Source organism: Haliaeetus leucocephalus, unplaced genomic scaffold (assembly GCF_000737465.1).
Source record: "Haliaeetus leucocephalus isolate CR32 unplaced genomic scaffold, Haliaeetus_leucocephalus-4.0 Scaffold1, whole genome shotgun sequence".
NCBI classification, from domain to species: Eukaryota; Metazoa; Chordata; class Aves; order Accipitriformes; family Accipitridae; genus Haliaeetus; species Haliaeetus leucocephalus.
Genome location: NW_010972437.1, coordinates 20,010,872 through 20,037,470, shown reverse-complemented (window position 1 = coordinate 20,037,470; position 26,599 = coordinate 20,010,872). Strand labels below are relative to the sequence as shown.

General features: G+C 41.1%; 1 protein-coding gene across 1 annotated transcript in view; it reads left to right on the top strand.

The window, feature by feature from the left end:
* Positions 1–26,599, top strand: part of CNTNAP5 (contactin associated protein-like 5) — a 223,319-nt gene that overhangs the window by 68,772 nt on the left and 127,948 nt on the right. The window contains exons 6-10 of the mRNA XM_010569849.1: positions 1,629–1,813; positions 5,119–5,262; positions 16,972–17,236; positions 19,883–20,032; positions 21,167–21,338. Coding sequence (XP_010568151.1) covers positions 1,629–1,813; positions 5,119–5,262; positions 16,972–17,236; positions 19,883–20,032; positions 21,167–21,338 — 916 coding nt within the window. The remainder of the gene's footprint in view (positions 1–1,628; positions 1,814–5,118; positions 5,263–16,971; positions 17,237–19,882; positions 20,033–21,166; positions 21,339–26,599) is intronic.

Here is a 26,599-nt window from a genome sequence, read left to right as displayed (position 1 = left end):
AAGCCTCAGTGGCCCATCCAGATGGAAAGCTGAACCAAAAGCCCTCCCACTGTTAACCATGAGGGTGTGGGCAAGGAGGGGAGGGAATTAAGGTCCACATTTGACACTACCACTCTCAATCTTAATAACTTTGTTCAATAAAGTAATCTGAGCTGTTTGCAGTTCATGTATGTGGTCCTTAGACTGCCAAGGCTGATTTTAATAAAAATGGGAGATTTAGCATCTAGTAATGTATAGTATTAGCAGGGGCAAATGTCAGACTAGCAATTCCAGGACACCAAGAAGTTTGTCTAGAACAGATAAAGAAGGCAATGGTGTGGTATCTCAGTCCCCTGTTTGTGACTTGGGTAATTAAAAGAAATCATAAACTAGTCAGAGAAAAGTGGAGGTACTAAAACAGAATTTGTAGATAATTCTTTCTGCATTTTTTTCCTTCCTACTTAATTATGTTTGTTTTAAATGTTAGTAACAATTTTCCGTAGCTCTTGGATTTCATTCTTACATAACCTCATTAATTGTTTAGTCTCCAGCTAGTATTTTCTTTCTTTTTGTTTAGAAATGATAATGCAGCATTTTTCTGATTTGGTATTTGGATGTTATTTGGACCAAGTAGCTACTTCCTGAGCCTCTCGATATGGGATTCTTTGACTCTATGGATTTGTCCTCCTCTTACAAATGTTTCATACTAAGATAAGAATATACTATAGTTAATTATATTATGTTACTTCTTCCAGAGGATATGATGTTGTGAATAGTCTCATAGTCTGAGATAAGAAGATTTTTTATTATTTTTTTTTCAGCAGTACAGTTTTTAGCCATTTCCAGTCCTCTGTATGCATTCATATGTCATGGGCAAGGGTTTTGATGTCTGTTCTTGAATCTGCTTGCATCTTGCCTGACAGTTTTGGAGTATGTGTTCTCTCCATTCTGCTGGAATATAAAAAAGGACACATACTCCCTTTCAGTGAGAGGCTCTGAAGTGTTCAGGCGTGTAGCCAACTGGAAAACAGAAGAGTGCTTGAAATCACCAGGGTTAGGGCCTAAATATTTTTATGACTCTTGATCTAAACTTTTGGAGATCTAGGCCAGGTTTAAGAATCTTTTTGAGCTGAACAAAACACTCGCATTCATGTTGCTTCACTGACTTGTGGCTTTTTTTGTCTGAAAATGGACAGATGCAATTTTCTTGTTAAAATACAAGAAGTACATAGTCGAAACTGAAGTGTCAGGACTGATCTGTTAATGTGAATAGAAAGGATATTTTGATGCAACCTGAAGGGAGCTCTTAAAACACCAGGGCCTCAAATGCATAGCAGAACCAAGGGCACAGGCAGAGTGGCGATCCCCTGTGTGCTGCAAGGTATGGGTGCAGCATCGGGAAAACCTCCTGGCTTATCATAAGGATTTCAGGGGGAAAAAAAGTGTGTATGTGTGCATGTGCGTATACACAGATATATGAATAAGAGACCCAAAGAATCTAAAGCAAGCTTTGACGAGGGTCTGTTTCTGATGGGCAAAGCTCTAGTTTGCATCTAGGAGCACTGCTCTGTGCTCCCCTTAAGTCCCCACGCTTCAGTTAAGGGCCTGGAGGTAATTCTGGTGTCTTCTGCCTGTCTCTGCCTCTCCAGGGGACTCCAACCTGCACTTCAGTAACAGCCACACATCCGTCACCCTGGGCAGCCTCCTGGATGATCAGCACTGGCACTCAGTTCTCATAGAGCGTTTCAACAAGCAAGTGAACTTCACGGTGGACAAGCACACCCAGCATTTCCGAACAAAGGGGGATTCAGATCACTTGGATATTGATTATGAGGTGTGTGAAGCCCTTTAGGTTATAACCTGGGAGATGAGGCTGAATTGGTATAAGATGAATGTGACAGAAAACCACCACCCAGCAAAGATCTTTATTTAATATTTCCTTCCCAGAGAGCTCTTTTCATGGTTAACAAACATGGACTACATCAGTGCAACTCTGTGTACGACAGTCTCGGAAAATGGCTAGTCTCTGGGCAAATATGCATTGGATTATGCTTACACTTCAAAGTACAGCAGACTTTGAGCTAAACTCAAAGGTATAGCCTGGCTTCTAGTCAAATCTTCAGCGAGCAACCACGCTAATCTGTATGGAGAAGTGCTGTGTCATCATCTCCAGTATGATTTTAATGTGGGATCATTGCACACCATCCCTGCATCTTATTGACATGACCATGGGGATACCAGCTCTGAGTTGTGCCTCTATGCAGCCACCACTTGCTCAGTTTATAGCCCTCCACATAAAGATGAGCAGGTAAAGACCATTGTCTTGCCACTAGGAATGGAAGACCCTGAGCATGACTGTCAAGACAACTGGCTCTGACCCAGGTCCCTTCACATCTGGGGCTGTGATGCAGAGCATACTGGTCTAGGGAGCCAGAGCAGTTCAGCCAAGAGAAGACTGAGCAGAGGAAACATCCTGGCTGCCCACGAAACCTGAGGCTGGTATGATCCCCTGTCACGAGGCCAAGGTGTGGCAGAGTGCAGTTTATATCACTCCAGCAGTTCAGTGCTTATGGCTGATAGTCGCTACAAAATACCTTAAACTTTTACATCCATATGCAAGGCAGTTCCTCATCTGTTCCCCTCACCAATGCACATCTGCGTGCAAATAACCCATGTTAATTTTTATCCCCATGCATTTGTCTACCAAGCCTTGCTAGCTCACAAGGCACAGGGTCATGCTTGCACAGTCAGAGCCATCACTCTGTCTGGATGCGTTGAGCTGGCATGGTTCATTGCTTAAGAGACCACAAGTTTCCCCTCTGCGCTTCGGATTCATTTCTCTGGAAAGGATCAATTCCCAGCACACCCAAGGGACAAATGCAGACAGCTCGGCAGTGGCAGGTGCCTGCTCTCTGCTCCTCTCATGTTCCAGCTGAAATTCCCTTCTTTGCATTTCACAAAGCAGGGTAGAAAGAGTGGTACCTGTCCCCTGGCGCCACTGCACCAAATCACGAGCACATTTAGTAAGGACAGCACATTTTTGCAGTGAGATTCTGGAACAGCTTCAGACTGAACTAGCAAGGGCCAAAGCTGTAACTACTTTTAAAATGGAGTTGAGAAAAGCCAAATGATTGAGTCATCAGCTTTCCTAATTTCAAAGTAATAAAATTCCTTGCTTCCTGCTACAAGGTTGATGCCAATTAGGGAAAACTCAGGCTCCAGTGTAATTTGCAGAACGTTTTTCCAGATGTTCCAAAACAGGGAGCATGGTAGAGAAGATCTTCAGCTGGTGTAAATCAGCATCACTCACTGACCTCTGTGGCACTCAGTCCTGGCCCCTGGTGCTTAGTTTTTCACACAATGTGTTTTCTTTCTATTTACACTGAAACAATCTTTCAGTTGAACATTACAGCAATACAGTCTACTGAAAGTTTATCTCAGCACACTCCAGGGATTAAAGGCCTCGCTGAGGGTAATAAAACCATTAGTTTGGTAATTAAAATTATTGCCAATCACAAAGGAAACTGTTTTCTTAATAATGGAGTGGTATAATTGGTATTGATTTTTCTTCTGGTTTTGAAACCCAGTACAGAGTCCCTAAGCAGGAGACTTAGAGAATAGAACATGAAAGAAGGAAAGTCTGGTGTTTTAAGCAAGAATTAATGATTCTCACTGGAAAAAAACATTGCTACCACATAAGCACTCATGCCAATAACAAACCTGTAAGTGATGTAAAGTAGCAGTCTGATCACTCTTTATTTCTCTGAAGTGATCAATTAATTCAACTAAGGTGCAAGTTCATTAAGGACTTGTATTCAAAGAAGTGCTTTCAAGGTTATCCAGGGATGTTTCATTTGCTTATGTATCCCAGCTTGTTAGGTGGAGTGGGAGGAAAAATAACCCCCAAATTTCCCTTTATTTTTGCAATAATGAGCTGAGGGGAGCTGTTCAGAGTTGTGGCAGAGGGATAAGGCTGACCAGGTTCCAGCAGCCGTCAGCGTGTAAGTGGTGCCGCACAGCAGTGCATGCCCTTGCTGCAGTGGATGCAGCAGGATTGCAGCACAGCTCCTGATGTGCTGGAAGCACTGTGAAGTGTGGTGGCTGCAGGATCCCCACCTGCATTATATCACTCATGATGCTGCTGGCTGTGATGGGAAAAATGAATAAAAACTCGGCAGTACCACCAGTAAGACTTTGCCAAAAAGGCCAGTGGAGCTAATTAAAAATGAGCTGGGTCATGCGGAAAATGAAAATAGGATTATCAGAAGTTTTTTGGGTTGTGGGATTTGCTTGTTTTGTTCTTTTTTTTTTTTCCCTTTCTTTTTTTTTCTTAGGAATCTGAAGTAATTATGCTCCATGGATTTTGGAAGCTTTATTTTCTTAGGCTTTTTGTCCTCCCAGGGCTTTCAGCCCTCCAGTTAAGTGATGAGTTGTAATCTGCACAATACTAAAATCTTTCAGTACTTGGACAACAGCAGAGCAGAAGTTTTGTTTAAATGTGTAACCTGCAGAACTTTTCCATTACGCTGCTCAGTCCCAAGTACCACGTACAAATATTGTAAAGACCCAAACCACAGTGAAATTTAGGGAAAACACTCGCAAGGTGCAAATGGGGTAGTCTGTGTGTGTGATACTACTAGCTGAAACCAGAACTGTTCAGATACAAGCTTGGTGGAAAGGGGCGATTCCAGCTCACAGGCAAACCCAGTGCTCAGTGGGCAGGAAGAGTTTATTCCCCCATTGCTCAGCAGTTCCCGGCCGCTGTGGTCCGCTGCTGGGTGGCAGCCTCCAGGCCAGTGGGGGCTGTGGGCTGGAGACCATTTGAATGTTACCTTGTGCATTGGGTGTTCCTGGGTGGGGGGCTTGATGGTACCAGGTTGGTGAAGTGGTGTGTCAAGGCACTTAAAAGCTGTTTCCAAATTAGTGAGCTCTCTGCAGCAGCAGCGTTTCCCTGACAGCTGTAATGCTCTGCAGCCTGTAATTCCTCTGTTGGACAGCCAGGCCCTGCTTCATGCTCCAAGGTGATGCTGTTAATGTGACTTGGTTCTTAAATAATATCCCGGCTGGCTGCATGGAGGGGGACTCAGCCCTCTTGCTTTTGGGGTGATAACTAAATACTGTTCTTATTCTTTCCAAAAGCTCAGTTTTGGAGGGATTCCTGTCCCGGGCAAACCAGGAACCTTTCAGAGGAAAAATTTCCATGGATGCATTGAGAACCTTTATTACAACGGAGTCAATATAATTGACCTGGCAAAGAGACGCAAACCTCAGATCTATACTGTGGTAAGAAACGATAATGTATGCCTTCCTTCTTTACTTTCATGCTGTTGATGCTGCTGGCTGCACCGAATGAGTGGAGTTCAGATTTAGATAGCTATGGGCATAATTAGCTTGTTAAAATGAAATTGCTGAGGCTAACGCCAGCCAGCGTTGTCTGCTGTGGTGACAGTTATTGAAAGACACATGTGGAAATTAATACATTTCTCTGACTTCCCAGGTGTATTAGAATTTGTTTGGAGAAACTTTTCAATTCCTTTTCCAAGATTAAAATGTGTCTTTTTGATGGTGTGATAGAAGTCATAGAGACTTTTTTTTTCTGGTTAACTCAGATAAAATCTTATTTTCTGAACCATTCTTCATCACTGTTGTCACATACAGTAGTAGCAAAATTTTATTCTGCTATTTGAGTTGGTATTATAGAGAGGAATAAATATTTCTTTTATTATTGGAAATGTTTCCCTTTGTGCTGCCCCTTATATTCAGTGTATTGGGAGTTCTGAGAACCATTGGCCTGGTACTAGTGTCTAAATGTGGGATGGTAGAGGTAAAGCAAAAGGAGCTATGGCCTTATCTAGCCTGCTAACATAACACACAAATGTAACTTTACACCTAATAATGTCCAAAATTACAGATATATTTAAATATATCATGAGCAAAATAAAGAACATTTTATTTTGTGAGAACAGCACACTCCCATGCAGCCTTGACAAACTGTAAATAATTCAGCTCTTTGTTCAACTTGTGCCTCACTCCTGCACCTTGCTTTGATATACGCCTTTTGGCTAATGCTGTGTCTTTGGAGAATGTGGAGGTGAAACTGGTTCTGGGTCTCATGACATATTCTAGTTTGTATCAATTGTGTATAAACAGACTGAAGCTACAACAAAGCAAACCAGAAGACCGCAAGAAGTCGTTCCTTTCCTCACTTTCCCTGCCTAGGGTGAGGCTGAATGTACAGGGAAATGGAAAATGGAAAGGGAATGGGTGAGAAATCCTGAATTGTGTTGCTGGCAGTCAAAACTGCCTCCAGGATGATCCCCTAGCCTGGGACTGAGAGTCTTTGCTTTAATAACCTCAAGTTTGATCGCTCTGACTCAGGACTCTAAGGCACAAATCTTATGAACTGTGTTAAATTGCTCTTCCCTTCAGCTTACTTTCGAAGGGGAGCAAAGAGCCCTGGTCTGCTGCTTAGGTCATTAAACAGCTGGTTGTTTTGCCAGCTGGGTAATGGGAAGGCCTTCCTAAAGGGGAAAAGAAAAACTTTGTAATGTGCTTTTTCTCTGAAGGGTATTGTCTGGGTATAACGTGGCCCCAAGCAATGAAACTCTGTTATCACAATACTCGATTCAGCCAATGCTAGATCGAAGGTCTAGGAATCTTGCTCCTTCCGTCAATTTAAGGTAGCAGGGATGTGCCCCCATCTTTCAATCTCCCTCACAGAAGTGATGATTTTAACGCAATAGTTTTCAAAAGCTGGCTGCTGTACTGCATCTTGCAAGATTTATGAGCTGCTATGTGCTGTGTCTGTGATGCTTGTGTATGCAAAGTGCATGGAAAGGTTGTCACACTCACGGTGCCTCATAATCTTAGATAACATCCTTCTATAGGAAACAGCCCCTCTACATCTGTTTCCCAACATCCTTTCCATCACAGCTCTTTACCTCCTCTAGCAACTCTCAGGTAATTCCAGCTTTCACAGGCTGATCTCCCTCTCCCATCTTCCTGCTCTTCCCAACTCCTTAGCAATTTACTTACTCAAATTAAAATAACTTGTTCTTGCTAAATGTAGTCTTTTGCCTGCCAGACTTTCTCTGCACTAAATGCTTTTACTCAAAGTTCATTGAGGTTTTCAAGCAACAATCCATATCACCAGGGACCTGCAAGCTTCTCTGCTTCGCATCTCTGTAGTTGCTAAGGTTGTCAGGAGTGGAAACGCAATGAGAGGAACAGCACAGAAGAATAATTAAATATAGCATGGACTTGGAATCGCTTCTTCCAACAACGTGTTGTGTACTTGTGTTCCCTCCCCACAAGCTGGAGATCACCAGAGATGGTTCTGCGTTGTTAGTCCCCAAAATACCTTTGTCTCCTAACAAAAGATTTATGAGGACAAACTGTCTGGTTTGGGATTAGAAAGCCATTAATGCTCAGAGACACTAGGTTTTGCCTCCAAAAGGGAGGAAGACTTCAGCACTCAGTCTCTGCTTCATTCTCTGTGCCTTTGTGAATGTTCACACAGTCAGTGAGCCAAACTTCAGGGTTTTCACACCCATCAGCTTTGGGTTTTTTATTGTTGACATCTTTCACACAAGTAGAAGAATGACACATCAGCTTTGGAGGCATAGATTTCCGCTTATGAAGTAGTTCCTCATCCGTATAAATAATGGTCCCAAATCAGCTGCATTTAAAGTCCAAGGAAGAAACTACAGGTTGTCAATAACAGAATACCGTACTATGTATCGTACTCTCGGGTGGTGGCTGTGATTATCATTCCGCCTGTTCTTTTCTGTAACTCATTTGCAGTTGTCAGACTTGCAGTAAATCCCCTTGAGAAGACATCTCAAGATAACAAGGCAGCCTGTCTCTTTGAACTGGAACTTGCCTTCACAATTCCATTTTTATATTGCCTGATACTTAACCTGTCTACATGGTAGCCCTATCTATTTGGACAGGCTATCTATCTTCTCTCTGGGGTTTCTTCTGTCCCTGATGGCATGTTGTGGCATTTTTTGTTGTGGGGCTGTTTTTTTTTTTTTCTGCCCTAGGTCATTGAGTGTGGAGAAATGATAGGGGATCTTTTCTTTGTTCTCTGAAGTGATTACTGGTTTTAATTGCAATAGGTTACGAGAAGTCAAATTTCTGTAATTACCACTGTCATGGTCATAGGGCTGGACCCTTGGGAAACCTCAGAAAATGCTTTAAAATAATAATCTAAAGATCTGCCCTATTTACTAGCTGTCTTCTCAGCACAAAAGTAGTGCAGACTGCCCATTATGAGAAATTGCACAGCAGTTACTCCTGCTTCTTGGGCAAGTAGTCAGGGACAGGAAAATATGCTAGTAGGAGCCACATTTACAAGAAGCAGAAGGGGAATTGTCCTTCACAGGAGGATATTTGACCTGTTGATACCTGGGATGGCAAAGTCCTCGTTGAAGGACTTTGTGCTTGTTAAGAGTGTATGTAGATGCAGGAGGAGATGGGGTAAGTAGTAGTAAGCGAAATCTATTAAGAATTGCCAACTATCTGACTGAGGGAGTAGTTAAGAGAAAACTAGCTATAGCATCCTGCAAATAGCTATAGTATCCTGGCCACCAGTGGTTACGTACTGCTAGATTCAGGTCACACCTTTAGAAACTTCTTTAATGTGACCTGTGGCCAGGGTCTTAAGTCTTCTCGTGTGTCACTGATTTGTGATGCCAAATTAAGAGGTCATGAAAAGATGCTGTGTTTGATCTTCTCAATGCTCCATCCTACGTACTCACTGAAATTAAGGAAAACCCTATCCCCCTTTCCCTTCCATTACCATCAGCTAATAGGAACTGGAGTTTTATTTTTATTTAGCAGAGCAAACCCTGCAATGACTTGAGAGCAGTGCAGGATATTTGTAAGGCAGAAGTTGTCAGCCCTCAGATGTGCTTGAATTTCTGCGTCGGCCTGCCATGTTGAATCTGGGAGTGACAATTCAGCACGGCAAGGGATGTGGTGACATGTAAATGCATCACTGTAGTGCCTCAGGGAAATAACCAATTGCCAGCATCAAAGAGCAAGGAAAGATACCTAGTGACAGTAGAATGTAAACTAATAATTCATTCCCTTTATAGAGAATCCAAACATGCTATTTTATCAAGCTGATTTGAGATACCTTCATCTTGAGAAGAATTTACTTGTCTACACGTCTCATACTACCAAAGTGCTATTGCAAGAGTTGATATATCTGTGAATATCAGCCTGGTGATTTGTGAAGGCCCCTGCTAGGGTTTGGAGAACCAGGAGTTAATTTTTTTTTTAATTAGTTTTTGCACAGCAATCAGACTATAGGAATCATAAATAAAAAATGTTGGAACTATTTAGTGATAGTTTTCACAACTTGCTATAGGGCTACGTTGAATTTATTAAAAAAAAAGTTTTATGCAATTATTTAATGAAAGTGTGAGGCACACACGTACATTAAAAAGAGAACTAAATTTTCTGTTCTTTAGATAAGGCAGGTGAACTCAGATTCCAGAAATATTTGGTTCCTGTAAAAATAGCTTTTTATGGTTTCTTTTATCTTCCTGTCTGCTCTCTGGGTCTTCAGATGAGTCTCCATCACATCCTACCTGCAGTGTGGAACAGTAAGAAAGTCTATATAAATAGCATTCATTTTAAGGTCGCATTTTATTGTCGCTGAATGGTATAACAGGATTGTTTTGGATGAAATTAAGTGTGTTGCCTCGATCAAGGTCTTGAAATAAAGTCCATTTAAATGACAGTTTTTCCATTGATTTCAGTTGGCTTTGTCTACATTTCTAAAGACTTTCAGTCTGTAAATATTTAATCCAGCATGTAGGTGCAATAATAAACTCTCCTTTTCTTGATATAAAAGTTTCTTTGTGTTAGGATTTTGATAGTTGCGATAACCACAAGTGAAGCAAGTCTTTTGGGGAGAAAGACCATATTTTTTTTATGAGACTAGTTGACATATGCAGGAAAAAAATGACATGTATTAGAGCAAATGAGGCCTTTTTGAGAGTCATCAGCCTTCAGCATGTTACAGGATAGAAACAACTGTTCAGAGTTTAATTTATTACATTATCTGGGTAGTCAAATTGAGTGAATAGGGCAGTTACTACCTGCTGAGCAGAGGAGGATGTTTCAAGGCGGGAGGTGATAAGGCTGTTAGTCCCTGTAGGAGAGCAAGAGAGACGGCTAATTATTGTCATAGGAGTTAGCAGGGGATAAGGAAAATAGGGGAGAATGTAATTTGCTGTAAAGCCGAGGCTTAAATGTCTTTTTTTTTTTTTTTTTTTTTTTTTTTTTTTTTTTTTTTAATGTCTTATTCCAGTTGCTAAGGCCTTGGGAACTGCTTGGTGCTTGGCTGCCCAGTACAGAAAGGGGCAAGCTGACCCTGTCACTGTCAAGAGCCTGGAGTATGTACAGTTCATATCAACCATTTAGGCTGGTGCTGTGCTATGGTACACAGATGACTGGAATTTAAAAGAGGAAAATCTAATAAAGAAAACTAATACATAAAAAAAAGCTGATAAGAATTGCTTTATATGCACCTTTCTCTTTTAAGGTAGATGTTATTATGAAAACAGAGCCACAACAAAAAATCTCCTTGCTGCTGTGTTTTGTTCCAGGTAATAAAACCTAATAAGCTGTAGATCAGTTTACCTTGAACCGGAACAAGAATTGGGCTTGGATTGTGCTAATTTGCCAGTTTGATCTAAGACATTTGTCTTATTCACTTCTGGCAAGGTGAATTTGAAAGGCTGGCTTCATTCCTGCTTGTTGTTCAAAGAAGGGTATATTGGGTCTGGCTGAGATGGAGTTAACTTTCCCCGTAGCAGCCCTCATAGTGCTGTGCTTTGTATTGGTAGCTGGAAAGGTGTTGGTCACACACCAGCGTTTCGGCTGCTGCTGAGCAGGGCTCGCACAGCATCAAGGCTGTCTCGCCAACATTTCCCCCTCACCAGTAGGCTGGGGGTGGGCAAGATCTTGGGCGGGCACATAGCCAGGACAGCTGACCCAAACTGACCAAAGGATATTCCATACCATACGAGGTCTGCTCAGCAATAAAAGCTAAGAGAAAGGAGGAGGAGGGGCATTTGTTATTATGACATTTGTCTTCTAGAGCAACTGCCATGCATACTGAAGCCGTACTTCTCGGGAAATGGTTGGACATCACCTGCTGGTGGGAAGTAGAGAATAAATCTTTGGTTTTCCTTTGTGTCTGCATGTGGCCTTTTCTTTTGCTTTATTAAACTGGCTTTATCTTGACCCACAAGGTTTTTTCCATCTTATTTTCTTCCCCCCCCCCCCGGTCCTGCTGAGGAGGGGAGGGATAGAGCGGCTTGGTGGGCACCTAGTGTCCTGCCAGGGTCAACCCACCACAGAGGGAAAATATTAAGTGGTCTATATTTTTTTTTGTGTTTCCTCCTGTGCTCTCTCTTTTATTTCCTTTTCCTTTTCGTGTCTCTCTGAGGGAAACTATGTATGATTTTTCCAAATTAGCTCTATATTTGGCCCCATCTTTTGTCAGCAACTCTTAGCTATTGTACCATATAATGACGGAAGAGTATACAGTTACTATGGGCATAAAGTGGTAAAATCCTTTATTCCACTTTTGGCCAGTGACATAGCTTAGGAGTCTGACATAAAGAACATCCAGAAATGTCTAGCCAAGCATCTCATCCCTGATTCTGTCATGGTTGTAACGTTTCAGTTTTTTCAAAGCTTTTTTGTTAAATGCTACTTTTTCCACATAGGAACATTACCTTAATGTAAACAACTTAATTCAATGTGATAAACAATTAGCATTTTATTGACGTACATGATACCTAGAGTGAGTGAAGATAGGGCAGCTCTCTGTCACAGGGGTGATTATCACAAGGATATGCTAATTTCAATGAAACTTGGATCAGGAAAGCTTTCAGATTTCCATCATGAAATTTTGCTCAGAGAAAGATAAACCCACCTCAGTGTAGGAACTTCTTTTAAAGTGCAAGCCCTGCTCTTGGGATGAACTAGTTGCTCACTCAGTGGACTAGTCCTAACTCAAGTAACACCCTGTGTCTTGGTGCTCCCACATCCTGTTTGAAGACAGGTTGCACCAGTATTTCAGAAGCCTGGAGCTGGAATCTCACTTTGATTTGCTTTTCATTCAGTGCTTAGCAGTGTCTTGATTTAAGAAGTACTTGAAATCTATGTGGGTCTCCTGACATCTGTTCTGCTTGAGATAATTTAAAAACAGGATTTGAAGGGACCTCCCCCATTCTTAAAATCCCGTTGCTCAGAGTTGAATGACAATGTTTCATCTTATACTTTTAAAACTGCATCAGAGGTCACCTTTTTCCTCTGTTACTCTCTTTGCAAATTTGTCTGCAACCTCAGTCTCTTCAGAGCTAGAAATAGTCCTCCAATTTCCAAGCTGAGAGATTCTTGCCAGTTTACCCGCATTTGTATCTCAGCCAGGCCTAGGATTTTAGTCCCCTTACCTGTCATATGAAATCTTCCTTTCTAATGCTCTGCAGAAAACAAGATATCCTTTTTATTGGACAGTATCCATAGAGTGATTAATGAGGAAAGTAAGTTCCCATTTGATGCTCTAATGCACAGGTAGAATGAGAGCTCAGAAATACTTATTTATTGTTCTTCCTGTTCAAACTGATCTTGGCCTGTATCCTTTGGTAGGCTAAATGTTGAGGATTTCAGCTCAGCTGTCAGTTTGAGTAATTTTCCAAGTACATACTATTGATTTGTATTCTGTGAGAGTGAGGGGGATGTATAAGAAACTTGTCACCAATTGCCCTGACTGTGGTGGTGTAGTAGTCTTCTCTCTTCTTTCAACAATACGTAATACTACATGAAGAAAGGCCAGAAAAGACTGAAATGGTTCATTAAAGTTATAAAGGTTTTATTTAAGTCCTGCAGAAGTGACTGGAAAGACTCCAGTCACTGTTGGATGAAGCTCATGGCTCAGAGGATCTTCTATGTAATCCACTTTTATCCTCACCACTTAGCAACTGTGTTCTTCCATTCTCTTTTTAATAGGAAAGGCTCTGATTCTTCCTTAAAATGCAGTAACATGCTGTCACCTTTTCATTCAACATCTTAATGTGAACAAGAATCACCTCTGCAACAGTACCCTGCCTGCAGAAATCTGGGGTTCTTGGACTCTTTTCTGGAGACAAGTGTCATGGCAGCCAGTGAACAAATTGCAAATATCTCCATTGCATTTCTAGGTTCAGAAGGTTTCTCTTGTAAGAACAATAAGAACTCTTTGGGAAAGATTTCACTGCTTATTACAGGAGTCCTTAATCAGTCTGGAGATGACAGACTCAATGGAATTCTCAAATGCCACAGGATAGCTGGAGTTTCCAGCAGCTGGGTAGAGCTGAGCATCTCCTTTATTTTCTCTAGGGATTAGACTCTTCTTATCCCATTTCCTAGCCAATGAGCTTTTACTTGTCAGTTAAACTGGGTTCAGTTATAAAATCAAGTGTCTGCCAGAAGTCTTGCATGTACCTTGGAGAGTTCCAGAACTGCTGCCAATTAAAGCAAAATGCTCCTCACCAGATGAAGGTTTGGGGGGAGCTGCTGCTTATTATTCTGCCTTATACCTGCTGGAATAATTTGTTTGAGATAACATTCAGGGCAAATTTAACAGATTTTGTAATGGGAACCTATCCCACTTCAGTGGACAAGTGTTTTTCAAAGTAATTGTTGTGTATTTCTTTTTCAAATTTTCATGTTATTGTCTCTAGGAAGGTAGACAGTGTTTGTCAGTGTAAGGACATCAGCAGCTATTGTTGGTGTGTATTAACTACATCATCTGCTTTTGCTCTGGAATGCTGCTTTAAGAAGGTGTTTCCCTCCTAAACAGGTCAGTTGAACTGATTTAAGTCCCCGTGGCATCAATTGGTTTACTTAACATTTTTTCCCAAATGTCTTGGCTAGTTTTTAGTTCTGACTAAAATTAGTTATGGGCCTTACATCATGGAGGTCTCAAATTTGTGAATAAGAGTAACAAAAGTACCTTGTTGAAAGAACCCCCCCAAAGGCAAACATGCCAGCTTTCTATCCCTCAAATGTACCTTTAATCCCATGTATACAGAATATTGCAGCACGCCCTTTATGTGTTCCCATCTGCTTGTTCTTTTGGCAGGTGGGATCACACCTGCCCTGCTTCAGTGTAGTCAATGGAGAGGCTACAGAACTTTAGGTCTCACTAGGTTAAGCATGGGAGGGGACACATAGGTGCTGCCCATATGTCCTAGCATTGGCCATGGGTTCAGTCAGCACTCCTGTCCCAGTACAAGATTTATGTGCGGATCCCAGATGGCATGAATTACTAGCTAGTGTGAATGATTAGAGTGTTGCTGAGTTTTTCAAGGGGTCACAGCAATCCATGAGTTTAGGAGTAGTTGCACGTGCTGAGAACCTCATATCAAAAGCAGGCAGAAATTTGACCTTATGTTTCAGCACATGCATATGCATGAGATACTTTGCTATGGTGCTGCTGCAAACAGCTGAAAGCATATTGACTACACAAGGTCTTTGCTGGCTTATTTTAAGGTCGTCTGAAAGTTTGTTGTGCATTGCAAACATGTTTTTTCGTCTTAGCATTCACCTTCTCTGGCACCATTAAGTCATCTAGGCATAGCTTGTTCTGCTGGTAGGTAAAATCTGCAAAGAGCTCTGAGACAAAAATCCTACCCGAATGTTGCAAATCCTCTCCTCTACAGTCTTGCATTTTGTTACAGCCTCACACTGTCAGTGAAGCAAATTAGATACTTGAGTGCAGACCCAGATAACGTTTGAACTTTCCTCCAAACTCCAGTGTTATGTATGTATAAGATCTGTAAATGTCTTACTATTTTGTGTGGAGTTACTTGAATCACTGTAAGTGTCTAAAATTCCAAAGAAAATTTGTCATTGGCATTTTAAATGTCTAAAGCTTTAAAAAGCTCCAGAGAAAGTTAACCATGTTTGTTTATATCACTGCAGTCGACTGTTTTCTGTAATTTGTCATGAATTCAATTGAAAATGGAGGTGGAAATATAACAACATAACAAAAAAGGCCTGTGGCATCTCTTATACAGGCAAAACCCAGGAGGTAGTAGATAGTTTTTGAAAGTTGAGAGCAAATTTCCATCCTACTTCCCACCTGACTAATGTTCAGGTGAGTTTGGATAAGCTTTGGATTATATCTCAAAACTCAATTCTGACATGATATACCCATGGATACCTTTTGCCATTGCTAAATCTGGTATGTAGCATTCTGCACCTAACAGGGCAGGGAATATGTAGATAGCTTGATATAGATATATATATCTATCAAGGGTTCTTTCATCCAGTGATAACTTGGTCTCTTTCTGGCACTTTATTTATTTTCAATTTTAAAATAAAGACTAGAAAGACACTTGAAAGTAATAGGGAACAGTTCCATCAGCTGTCTGAGATTTCAGAGAGGAATTCCCCAAGCACTGTGCAACTTCCTACACATCCATCAAGTGTTGTTCATTATAATTATCCTGTTAGAGTGAGATACCAGCTCTGATGAGAAGTGGTACCATGGAGAAAGCCTTTTATTCCGATGTTTTTATTAGATTCCAGTTGGTATTTTACAAAGCAGCCTACTTCAAAGCAAGCTGGCTGCAACAATCTCCTGGAGTGGCTTTGAAAGATGCACCTCCTTAAACGCATCCCAGCTTTATATATTGATAAGTTTTTATTACGTGGCTTGAATGACCTGCCTGGGTAATCTACAATGGCTGAACAAAATGGTGGAGTCATTTCTTCTACAAACTACAGTGACACATGCTGGTGCAGATTCTGCTGATTGCTTTAAGTAAACGTGCTGCTCTTCTGGGCCAATAGCACCATTGATTTCAGGGCTGGATGACTGAGGTAATCAACTAAGTTTTGCGTTGAAAAGATGTTGGATTTTACCATGCTTGCTGTGTATGTAATGTTTTAATAATTCCTCAAAATGCCCCGTGGAAACTGTGGGACCTAACACTGGCCAGGAAATCTCATTTCTCAGGAAATTTCATCCCACTCTAAGTACTATATTCAAGTGACTTTTTCTTTGAGTTTCCTTATGAATTTTGAAATAAATTCAGAATAATTATTTTTAATTATTTGTGTTATTAAGTGAACTTTTATTATTTGGAGTAGCACAGGGCTGTGCCACTGAGTAAAGGCAAACATATCCAGTAGTACTACTGCAAATTAAATATTGAATATTTGAAATACAACCAGGAAATTTGCCTCATGTTTTGCCCTACGTGGTAGATTCAGACAGATGAGGGAGTTTTTACTTTTAAGGGTATGTAACATTGGTGCCAATGGGCAAAAAAAGTACTGTCATTAATGGCTGCATTTTGGCTTATATTTAGAATAAATATAGTCCGTTTGGTAGGATCCCTGTGCATTGGAGGATGCTTTGTTTTTTCAGTTGCAGCTTGCCCTGTTGTCCCATCAGTGCAGAGTCAACATGGGACATTTGTATCACACCCCGCAGCACATGAAAGTGCAGACGGACCTGCTATTCCTTCAGTGTCAGATCCTGAAGTCAGCATAGATCTAAATGAGTTTGATTTTCTTGACGTAAAGCTAATCTTGAGCTTGAAACAGGAGGTGCTGGGAAACACAAAGCAGATGTGGCCACATGGTCTGTCTGGGCTAGCAAATAAGCCCTCCTGCACTCATGCAGGGTCTTGCATGGGGACATTTGGATACATTTAGGTCCTTCTAAGAACTGAGGTTTTGATTTTTAATCCCACCCCTGTTTGGGGTGACAGTAAAATTTTGAAATCAGATGTGTTTTCCCAGAATGGACAGATACATTTCCTAATAAGTTGCAAAGATTTGTGTTTGAATGACAATACCTATGTCAGCCTTGAGGGCCACTAGAAATCCAATGAGTTAGTTTAACTATGGATGTTTTGGGATGACCAAAAAAAATTTGTCGTGTTGATTATGTTTGACTTTTGTTATTTGCAGGGGAACGTGACCTTTTCTTGCTCAGAACCACAAATTGTTCCTATCACTTTTGTCAGCACCAGTCGAAGCTACTTGCTACTACCCGGCACTCCTCAAATTGACGGTTTGTCAGTCAGCTTCCAGTTTCGAACATGGAATAAAGACGGCTTACTTCTATTCACCGAATTGTCTGAAAATTCAGGACCCCTCCTGGTTTACCTCCATGGTGGGAGACTTACACTACTTATTCAGAAAGAGACGGAGAACCCAGTGGAAATCAGTGAAGGTACTTAATTTTTTTTTACTCTCACCTGTCTCCCTTTAAAGTACAAAGGTCCCACCCCACAGGATGAAAGGAGGGTGAAATAAGGAAGCACCCAGTCTTCCTTTCTCATTTCAAATTTTATCTTTCTTTCCAGTGGTAGAACCACTCTGTGCAGCTTGAGGTAAATCTACGCATGGAAAGTTGGCATCCTGAGGTCTCCAGACTCAATCTACCTGACAATTAGCTCAGCCTCTGTGTTCTTAAACAGTCACGCTAAATTTTCTTCAGTCAGGTCAGATGAAGACCTTCCTGTTTCCCATCCTCAGATTGCGCTGAAGTCAGCTGAGTTCCAGGTCATCTGCTGCAGCGTTCCCCAGCACGAGTTAAGGCAGCCTCAGAGCTGATTTTCTTCCTCTGACTGTAGCTTTACACTCTCCCTTTATGCTACGCTCAGAAGAGAGACTGACCATGGGATTCCTCTCCTCACACTCTCTCACTGGCTTCCTTAGCCAGTTTGCAAGTTGTTTTGTGCAGTGCAGCTAGTGGGATGCAAGAGGGTAAAATGGGATTGTCTCTTTGACTTAAAATTCAGGGAAATTTGCTTGCAACCACTTACCAGAACAGCTATGCATTGGCTTTCAGAGACAACAGGGAAACAATTTTAGGCTGTACTACAGAGGCAGGACCAGAGTGGCCCAGCTGCCATCCCAGTCTGACCTATATAAGCCATGCTGGCATCCTGAAGAGAAATGTTCTTAGCCCAGGGCCTCTGCACATCCCTTGCTGCTATGCAGCCATGCTGTGTGGGAGACTGAGAAATTAATTTTCTGTGTAGGTTGAATACCCAGTTTCCAAAGGTGGATGAGTAATAGACTGATGGAACTCAGATGGTACTAAATAATAATAATAGTATTTTCTAAGAGAGCAGCTGTTTAAAAATATGTAATATTAAAATATTCCCAGTACAGAGTAAAAGAGGGCAGATATGCCTATTAAAAGAACCAGAGGTAAAATCTGATAGAATTGTCAAAACAGACCTGTTCCATATGTGTGTTTCATTCCCCTTTATGACAGAAAATGTGACAGCCCTGCATCTATCCTTATTCATGTAGACTGCTGCAGCCTCAGCTTGCTGGAATTGAATGCTGAAAACTGAGTTTCCAACCTTTATTGCAGTCCTAATTAAATTGTTGACAAAGCTGAGACAATGCCAATATTTGGTTGGGTGTATTTGTTTTTATGTAGTTCTGAAATCATGAACCTGAGCCCAGACTTTGGTGCTATCCAAAATATTGCTAAACTGCCTACTTATACATGGAAAATATGCAGAAATTGCAAGGGCCGTGTTCTGCAGATGTCAGGTACTCACAATGGTACTCAAGAATGGACCTGGTTTTGCCCCAAATGGGACCTATTTTGCTTTGATATCTTTTCAAACCTCAACAACATATTTCACTCCAAAATGGACTTGTTCTAGTTGAAAAATCATCCATTTGTCGCTGGGAAGCCAGCCTCTTATTCTATGGAAATTGTGCGTGCGTTAACAGCCATTACTGTGGAAATTGTCTCATTTTCAAATTTGTAATGAAATGGCTTTTCATGCACATAACACCCACAATTTTTTTTATTTTTTTTTAAACTGTTCTCACACCTCTTTGTGTCACTAAGTGTTCGTTTGTTTCTTCTGAAAGCTACATTAACGAAAAATATTCCATTAGGGAGGGGAGTAAATACTAGTTGTCTGTGCCTGATCTCAGTGACTCCAGCCTGACAGTAGCGTATTTTGAACTGTAATTAGGTTACTTTTGATCTGCACCCCTGTGTGTGAGCTCAGAAGCTTGCCCACTGATTTTCATGGCTGTCAGAATAGAGAATGTGAAGTTTCTTTGTAGCTGTGTGGTGCTACTTCAAGAGCCATGAGATGCAACACTGATTTTCAGAATAAGGAACAGAGACGTTATTTCCCACTTCACAGAAGTGTCTAGAAGAGAAAGAGGCTACCCAGTACCATAATCTCTCACGTACCTTCATAGGTTCCTGGTCAGAGCAACAATCCCAGCTCTCACAAGACCCATGTCAAAATCCAATATAGAAAGGCTTTGGTACATCCATCAATAAGACTGCGTGCTAACAATGCTGAAGGGTTTTAAGAAACACAAATCCTACTGATACCTACTGGAGTTTGTCGGGTTTCATATTGGATCCTGAGACTGAGTATGACCATCTCACTGAATCTAATCCTCTGCAATATCAGGCATGTGTTTAGTACCAGAAGCTCAACAGGGATCTCCTCTGTGTGCTCCTGTGAGCTGTAAGCATTTCCCAACCGACTCAAGATAGACATGAACACCCACAAAATGGTGACAATGTGCTACTAGAAGGGTGCAGGGCCTGGCTAGCTTGATGAGAGCCTGCAGTACCAGAAGCAGGTTAAGAATAAAATGTGAGATGACCTATGTAAGTACTCTTAAAAGTTTTCTCTTTCTTGGGCCTTTTCTTCTATGCCAGTTTGTTTCCAGAGGTAATGAGTTCTTTTCAGCTGCCAGTTCTCCCTTTTTTGGGGTCAGCTGCATATTTGTGGTCACAAGTTGGAAGTAAAATGAGCTTCGAAGAGGACAGCTGTCTCCTGCACCTCTTTTTTCACTCTTCATACTTGTTTTTTGTCAGGCACCAATCTCCACGATGGGCTTTGGCACTCTGTTGATATCAATGCCAGAAGACATCGCATTACCTTGACACTGGATAACAATGCTGCCACTGCTAGCCACGCAACCACTGTCTCAAGGATCTACTCTGGGAACAGCTACTATTTTGGAGGTAGGTTCTTTCAGACAGTTGCAGAACAGGTTTTCATGATGCAGATCCTCAGGTGCTCACCATTGAGGTCTCCCCAGTTGTGCTCTGTTTGCAGCTAAAAGCAGAGGTTGTAATAACTGATTTTAGACCCCCTATTGACCTGCAGTGCATACAGTACTGTGGGAAGATCGAAGGGTCTTGGTCAACCCTGACAGAAAGAGAACAAGCAGAACTGCTAACACAGCTGTAAAAGTGGACTACTGGTAGTGGTATCCAATGGGTACCTACATCTAGCAGGCAAAACATACAAAAGCTGCATAGCTGTATTAACCACAAGTGATTTTTCTAGTTAAAAGGCCTGAGGACTATTAGTATTATTAATATTCCTGTAGATATCGCTGTCCTGATCAGGCTCAGTGACTTTAGACTTCAGAGCTTAATTGACATACGGCTCAGATCTACAAAGGTATTTAGGTACTGTGCTCTCACGGAAATGAATGTAGGTTTAGCTCAATTTTGTAAATGGAAAGAACAGTCTTGAAAAATACTACCTTCTGCTTTTTGGAGTGCAAGCATTAATTTAGATAAAGGGAGTGTCATCAGCTGTCTTTTTGTCTAATATATTTCTGTGTAGTGCTTACCATAGTGAGGCTCTGATCTCGATAAACCCTCTGGATGCAGCACTAAGTGAGGATGCACAAGGAGGCTTTGGATCTCAGAGCTGGCCAAATACTGAGGAAGCTCAGATACAAATGGTTTTGTTGCTTGCTGTCCACAGGATTTCATCCTTTTACTCTGTGCCTTGACTCAGCAGCAGAATTTAACCCATAATGATTTTACAATTTGCACAGCTTTTTTTATAGAGGCCAGTTGCTATCAACTGTGGAGTTTAAAGAAGATGGAAAAAACCCCCCATTTTGATTTTTTGCTTGACACATGTGAAAACCTCATACTCTGATATTTTCAGTGGCTGCTCCCTCTTTTTGTTATCTTTTTTTTTCTTCTTACTGAAGGATTTGTGACACAGAAGGTTGCGTAGCACAAGGAATGAAAACACTTGGAATAATGAGCCTCCAAGTTCTTGCATCAGGAAATCCCAGCAGAAATAGATGAACATTCCAATATTCTTCTCTGCCTCTTCTCTTTTTCCCACAGGGTGCCCTGACAATTTCACTGATTCCCAGTGTTTAAATCCCATTACTGCTTTTCAAGGCTGTATGAGGCTCATCTTTATTGATAACCAGCCCAAGGACCTCATTTTGGTTCAGCAAGGCTCCCTGGGGAATTTTAGTGATTTACACATTGATCTGTGTGGCATCAAAGACAGGTAATTATTGTTTCCTCTTCTTGTATTTGTTCTTTTTTTTTTATCCTAGTGGTTTATAAATACAGGTTGCATTAAGTGAAAATTCTAATCTGCCAACATTATGGATATTAGGCATAATAGAGCTACTAATAGAAAATATTACAGCAAAGATAGGAGGACTGGAGGGGAAATGGTTTCAATTACATGAGGCTGTCTTCACATTGACTTGTAGGAAATAGAGTATGCAAATTCAATCAAACTACAGATTGGTGAAAGGATTAAATTTTATGCATAAACAACATTTGATTGCTTTGAAGTTTTAGAGGGAAATGAAAGAGAAGGAAAAATTATTTGATTCATCAGAACATGTCATCCCCTTAATATATTAGCTGTTTTTGCTTAAGTAGATCATTTACAATTTTTCTTGTTAGCCATTACAGCACGTTTATCATGAAGATATGGTACACCTCATGCAACATACTGCCCATTCAGTAGGACAATATAATGATGAAATGTCTGATTCTACCAAAGACACATTTCAGTTTAAATGCTGATCTGAATCCTTCCTATGCTGAAACCTGACAGGAAACCCAGATTTTTTTCATAAAGAGTAGAGAGGAAATAAGCAACCAATTTTTTTTTTTTTTAAGTATTTCATAATTTCTCTTTTGCTTCCTATGGATTTTTAGTGCCTAAATATTTCTGAATTATTTCTGCAAATGTGTACTTTGAGGTTGGTATGTGGAATAATAGGCTTTGATTTATGTTTTTTAAAATCTAGCTAAGTTCTGAAAAATGGAAACGGAACTGCTGGAAATGTCATGTGCTTCAGATAGTTCAGGGAGTAGTAAGGATATTTTGGAAATCCATCAGGAGCTTAAGCATTTAACGTAATTTTTTCAGACATGTTACTTAGAGAGGTGGACCTGAAGGCTGATCTCCATTATTGCTTACTGTAGGAGGGATCAGCCTGCTGGAGCTGCAATCTTTTGAAAAGTGGGCAAAACCTCTGTTATGTGAGACCTTTGTGCTCATCTTTCTACATTCATTAACCTGTACAGAGAAAATACTGACCAAACTTGTTTCCATGTTTAATGATGACTGACTGAATTCAGGGGGATATGAATTTTACACTTGGTGTGCCTGAAACAGTAGATGGAATTGTTAAGATGCAGCTGATTTGACAAAAGGAAGTAAAATGTAAAATTTCCTGAGAATTAAGAGAAAGAAAGAATTTTGCTGTTTTCTTGGAAAAACAGATTCTTTAAGATCGAGTGGACCATTCAAAGGTAACTTGTATATTTGTATATTGAAACAGAAGAGAACTCTTCTGTTACGATGCAGAGGTGCTGTGGGACGTCTCCAGTGCCTTCATTGTCCCCAAGTCCAGGCTACAATGTAAATCTGTGGTACTACTGCAAGTGTCTTCCTGATCTTCAGTATCCTAAGGATGACAAGCATCAGTCTGTGATCATACCATACAATTATGTAGGGCAAGAATCCAAACATAGTAAGAACGGTGGTGCTTTACATAGTCATTGCCTCGAATATATCACACATGTAAACAAAAGTTATATGTGATCTAGTGAAGATTAAAGCACTCTTCCAATGCAGTTCTCTGGACAGCATTAAATTTATATGTCTGTACTACATGATCTAGGTAGATCTATAGTAGATATGATCTATAGTAGTCATATAGTAGGTATGATCACAAACCCAAGGTAGATTAAAAAAAAAGGAAAAAAGTATTTGATTTACAGTTGGCAAAGGTGATTCTCTTATGGCTGGATTTGCTGTATCAGTGGAGGTGCCCTGAAGGGGAAGAGAGAAGCCTGTCATGTGGGAAACTGTTGGGCTGAAGTTCAGAAATTCCCCTTGTCACGAAAGGTGCGAGCCTCAGTGGCACCACAGAGATCACAGCGCTCTCATTCAGTGAAACACCCAGCACTCTCTCCCTGTCTGGCAACTCCAATAACTGTGCTGATGCTGTTCTGCAGGGAAGAAGGAAGGATTATTTTTATTTTTTTTTTCCAAATCATATTACACATTTTACACATCTGGGGCACAATCTTGAGAGAGGTTAAATTTACAGAATTGCTTTCAGGAAGCTACACAAGTTGTTCAAAGATTCACTGGGTGAAGTACTGCCGGTGCAGTACTGAAGTCAAGAGTGGTCATAGCAGCAAGGGACAATTGGAAAGAGGGATGAAATTCAAAGAAAATACATAAGGAAAATACAGACAAGAGGCAAATTCTTTGTGTCATTTTGCCAACACAATTGATCCTAAGCTAGTGGATGAGCCGGGGAAAGACTGAACAAGAAAGTATTAGTGGAGTGTGTTCCTCCTAACCATTTTTGAAAATTTTAGGTTCTGCAATCCTATATTATGGCATGATTGGTTACAACAAACTACAGATAGAAAGGTCTGGGAGAACAGGAGATTTGAATTCAAATATAAAGACGGTATTGCTGTCTATTCTGCATGGTGTACCCTTGAGTATGTTTTCAAATCTTGTTCAAATTGGTTCATTGCACAAAATGTCTGACACTTCCAGTCACTGTAATTCAACTAGTTGCCATAGTTCAACTAGTGCTCTATATTGTACCAGCTCTGGAGTATAGGAAAGTTGGGGTCTGGCTCCAGGCGTACAATATCCAGCTGCTCATTCTCTCTATATAAAGAGTGTTAAAACTCTGTAAAAGCATCTTCTCTGGGAAATGTGATCTCCCCTTTCTTAATTATAAGATTTATTGCTGTGTGCACTGTAAAGCATGTGTTTTTGTAATTTTAACGCATGTGGGAATTGTGTAGCTTAATTAACATGTAAATGGGACATTTGTCTTCGTTATCTAAGCAAAAAACCTCTTTTGAGGAATATGCCTCTATTTAGAAAGCAGTTTATTTGTTACAGGCTTGTAGGCCAAGCTCATTCAGACCTGGGCTCTGAAAGCAGTGGTTAGACCGCTCACTGCAACTTAAGCCTGCTCTTAAAAAGAGAATTAATGACTTTGTTTTGAAAGATGATAAACTGGGACTACTATTGATGTCGGCAGTATGTTTTTGAGAGAGAATCTAGTTGTGTAAGCATATTATACACACACCCTGACACACACACACACACACTCCAGGATTCCCTGTATAAAGTGATGAGCCTCCATTAATCTAAATGGAGATATCTGAGGGACTAAGCCTTAATATCTTATCATCTGTCATCTCTAGTATTTGAACTAGATGTGTGCTCAAGTGAACTTGGTGCGAATGCCTTCTGTCTCCCTGTATTTGTTATTTCCATCCTTCAGTAACTATTTCTCAGGAAATAAATGTCCTGTCACTAGCTGAGCTACCAGAGAATACATGCAAAAAAAATGGGGGTGTCCATAGAGTTTTGCCTTCTTTCCGTTTGGTGGCTGGGGAGACAGTGCCAAGTGAAGGTGCTTTTGGAGACACAAGTGAACTTGACCCTGTTGCCGACCCTGCTTTGAGCAGGAGGCTTTTGCTAGAGACCTCCAGAGGCTCCTTGCAGCCTCAGCGATCCTGTGAATGAGGCTGCCCAGTAGCTGGTCTGGTCCTGGCTGAGTGGACAGTTCAGGATGTATCTGCGAGAGCTGGGATTAACAGATAACACACAGAAAACTCATGTCTTCTGTGCTTTCAGTAGGGCGTTAAGACATTATACAGTCTGGAGCTGAACACAGCAATATAGACTGTCCTGATGATGGAAGAAGGCTAGTTAGCACTATCTCCTATTAAGAGACTGCTTGTTTCTAGCCCTCAGCTGCAGTGCCAGCATCACTAATGTTCCTACTGGTGCATATCAAGTCATCTCCTATTTGCCATCCCCTTGTACAGTACTTACATATTGTCCTTAGGTGATACATCCTGTGCAAGGAGAGGCATCCCAAATCTAGTCATACCAGAGCTGTGTCTGCTCTACAAGCCCTGTAAAGCAGTGCAGTATTCCCTTCTTCACCTCCTTCAAGACAAAGCTGTTCCTGCAAACTGTTCCCAATGCCTCGTGGAACAGGAAAGCAGAATCTGTAGGAGAAGGCAATTTTTCTTGTAGCAATGCGTGTGTAGGACTCTTGACATTATCCCCACTGCCTGCCTGCTGTTAATCCAGCTAACTGTTTTTTTTTTTCTTTTGTTTGTAGTATGTATATTTGCTGTGGTTGTCCAAATACTCAGATTGCTCCGTCTTTTCTGACAATGTTGCAAAGTGTGGTGCTTACACTGCTGCTGTTATGAAGTGTTAGACGTCATAGCTGCCTGCAATGCGTTTATCCCTATTCCAATTAGAGGTAGAGAAAAAATGAGACAATATGCTGCTAAGCCATAGAGTTCTGCTCCACATTTAAAGGGAAGTGGATTTAATTTTATCCCTTGTTGTTGTTGCCTTTTCAGGATTTCTGCTTGGTTAGGAGTGCAGGTACATGTCAGGGGTTGTTTGCTTTACACTAAATTAATAAGTCAGAAAATACAGTTTCTTACATTATGCTGGCATCTCCCCTCTATGGCATTGTACAGAGCAGAAAGTAGCAAGGCAGAGATGTCTGGAAGTGAAGATGCCATGAAGTCCTTGAATTCAGAGACTTCTTGTTGGGGAGGGAGAGAGACATCATTGAGTATGCAGTCTTTTGCAGCAGTACATGTTGACCATCTCTGACCAAAAGCCATCTGGCATAGGTCCAAACAAATAAATGACTCTCTTAGAATTTATTTTCAGTTCAGAGTGATATAGATTAAGTTTATGACTACAGGGACTGTACATCCCTCGTTCTTGGTGTTTTGCACTGTAAGTGTTTTTTGGGAGAGTAGGCATCTTCTGGGGGTGAGATACTAAACCCAAAATCTTCCAAGGGAAATCCTGAGCAGTGAGAAAGTCTAATGAGAACAGAATAATTCTTTCTGTCTTTGGCCCTTAATCTGTAGGGAGGACGTCAGTGTCAAGGGATGGGGAGGTGGCAAGGAGCATAAAAAATTCATTTGCTTCTCATAGATGAACAACAGGATGTCTCTTTCCTAATGGTGTCTTCATTTATGCATTCCCCTCCTCAGTATTTTGCAGTGTTTGTAAAGACTTCTTGAGCCTGTCAAACAGCCTCCTGGAAATGGGTTAGGGATGTGATTACAGAAGCTTCTCACTCAGCAGGGTGAGAAATCACAGCTGCATCTAGTGCAGCGGCCAGCTGGGCAGTGTGGCTGGCACAGAGCTCTTCTTTCAGTCTTTCTAACACTGATAAAAAGCATAAGGCTGCTGTCCCCAGGGATGCCAGTACTTCC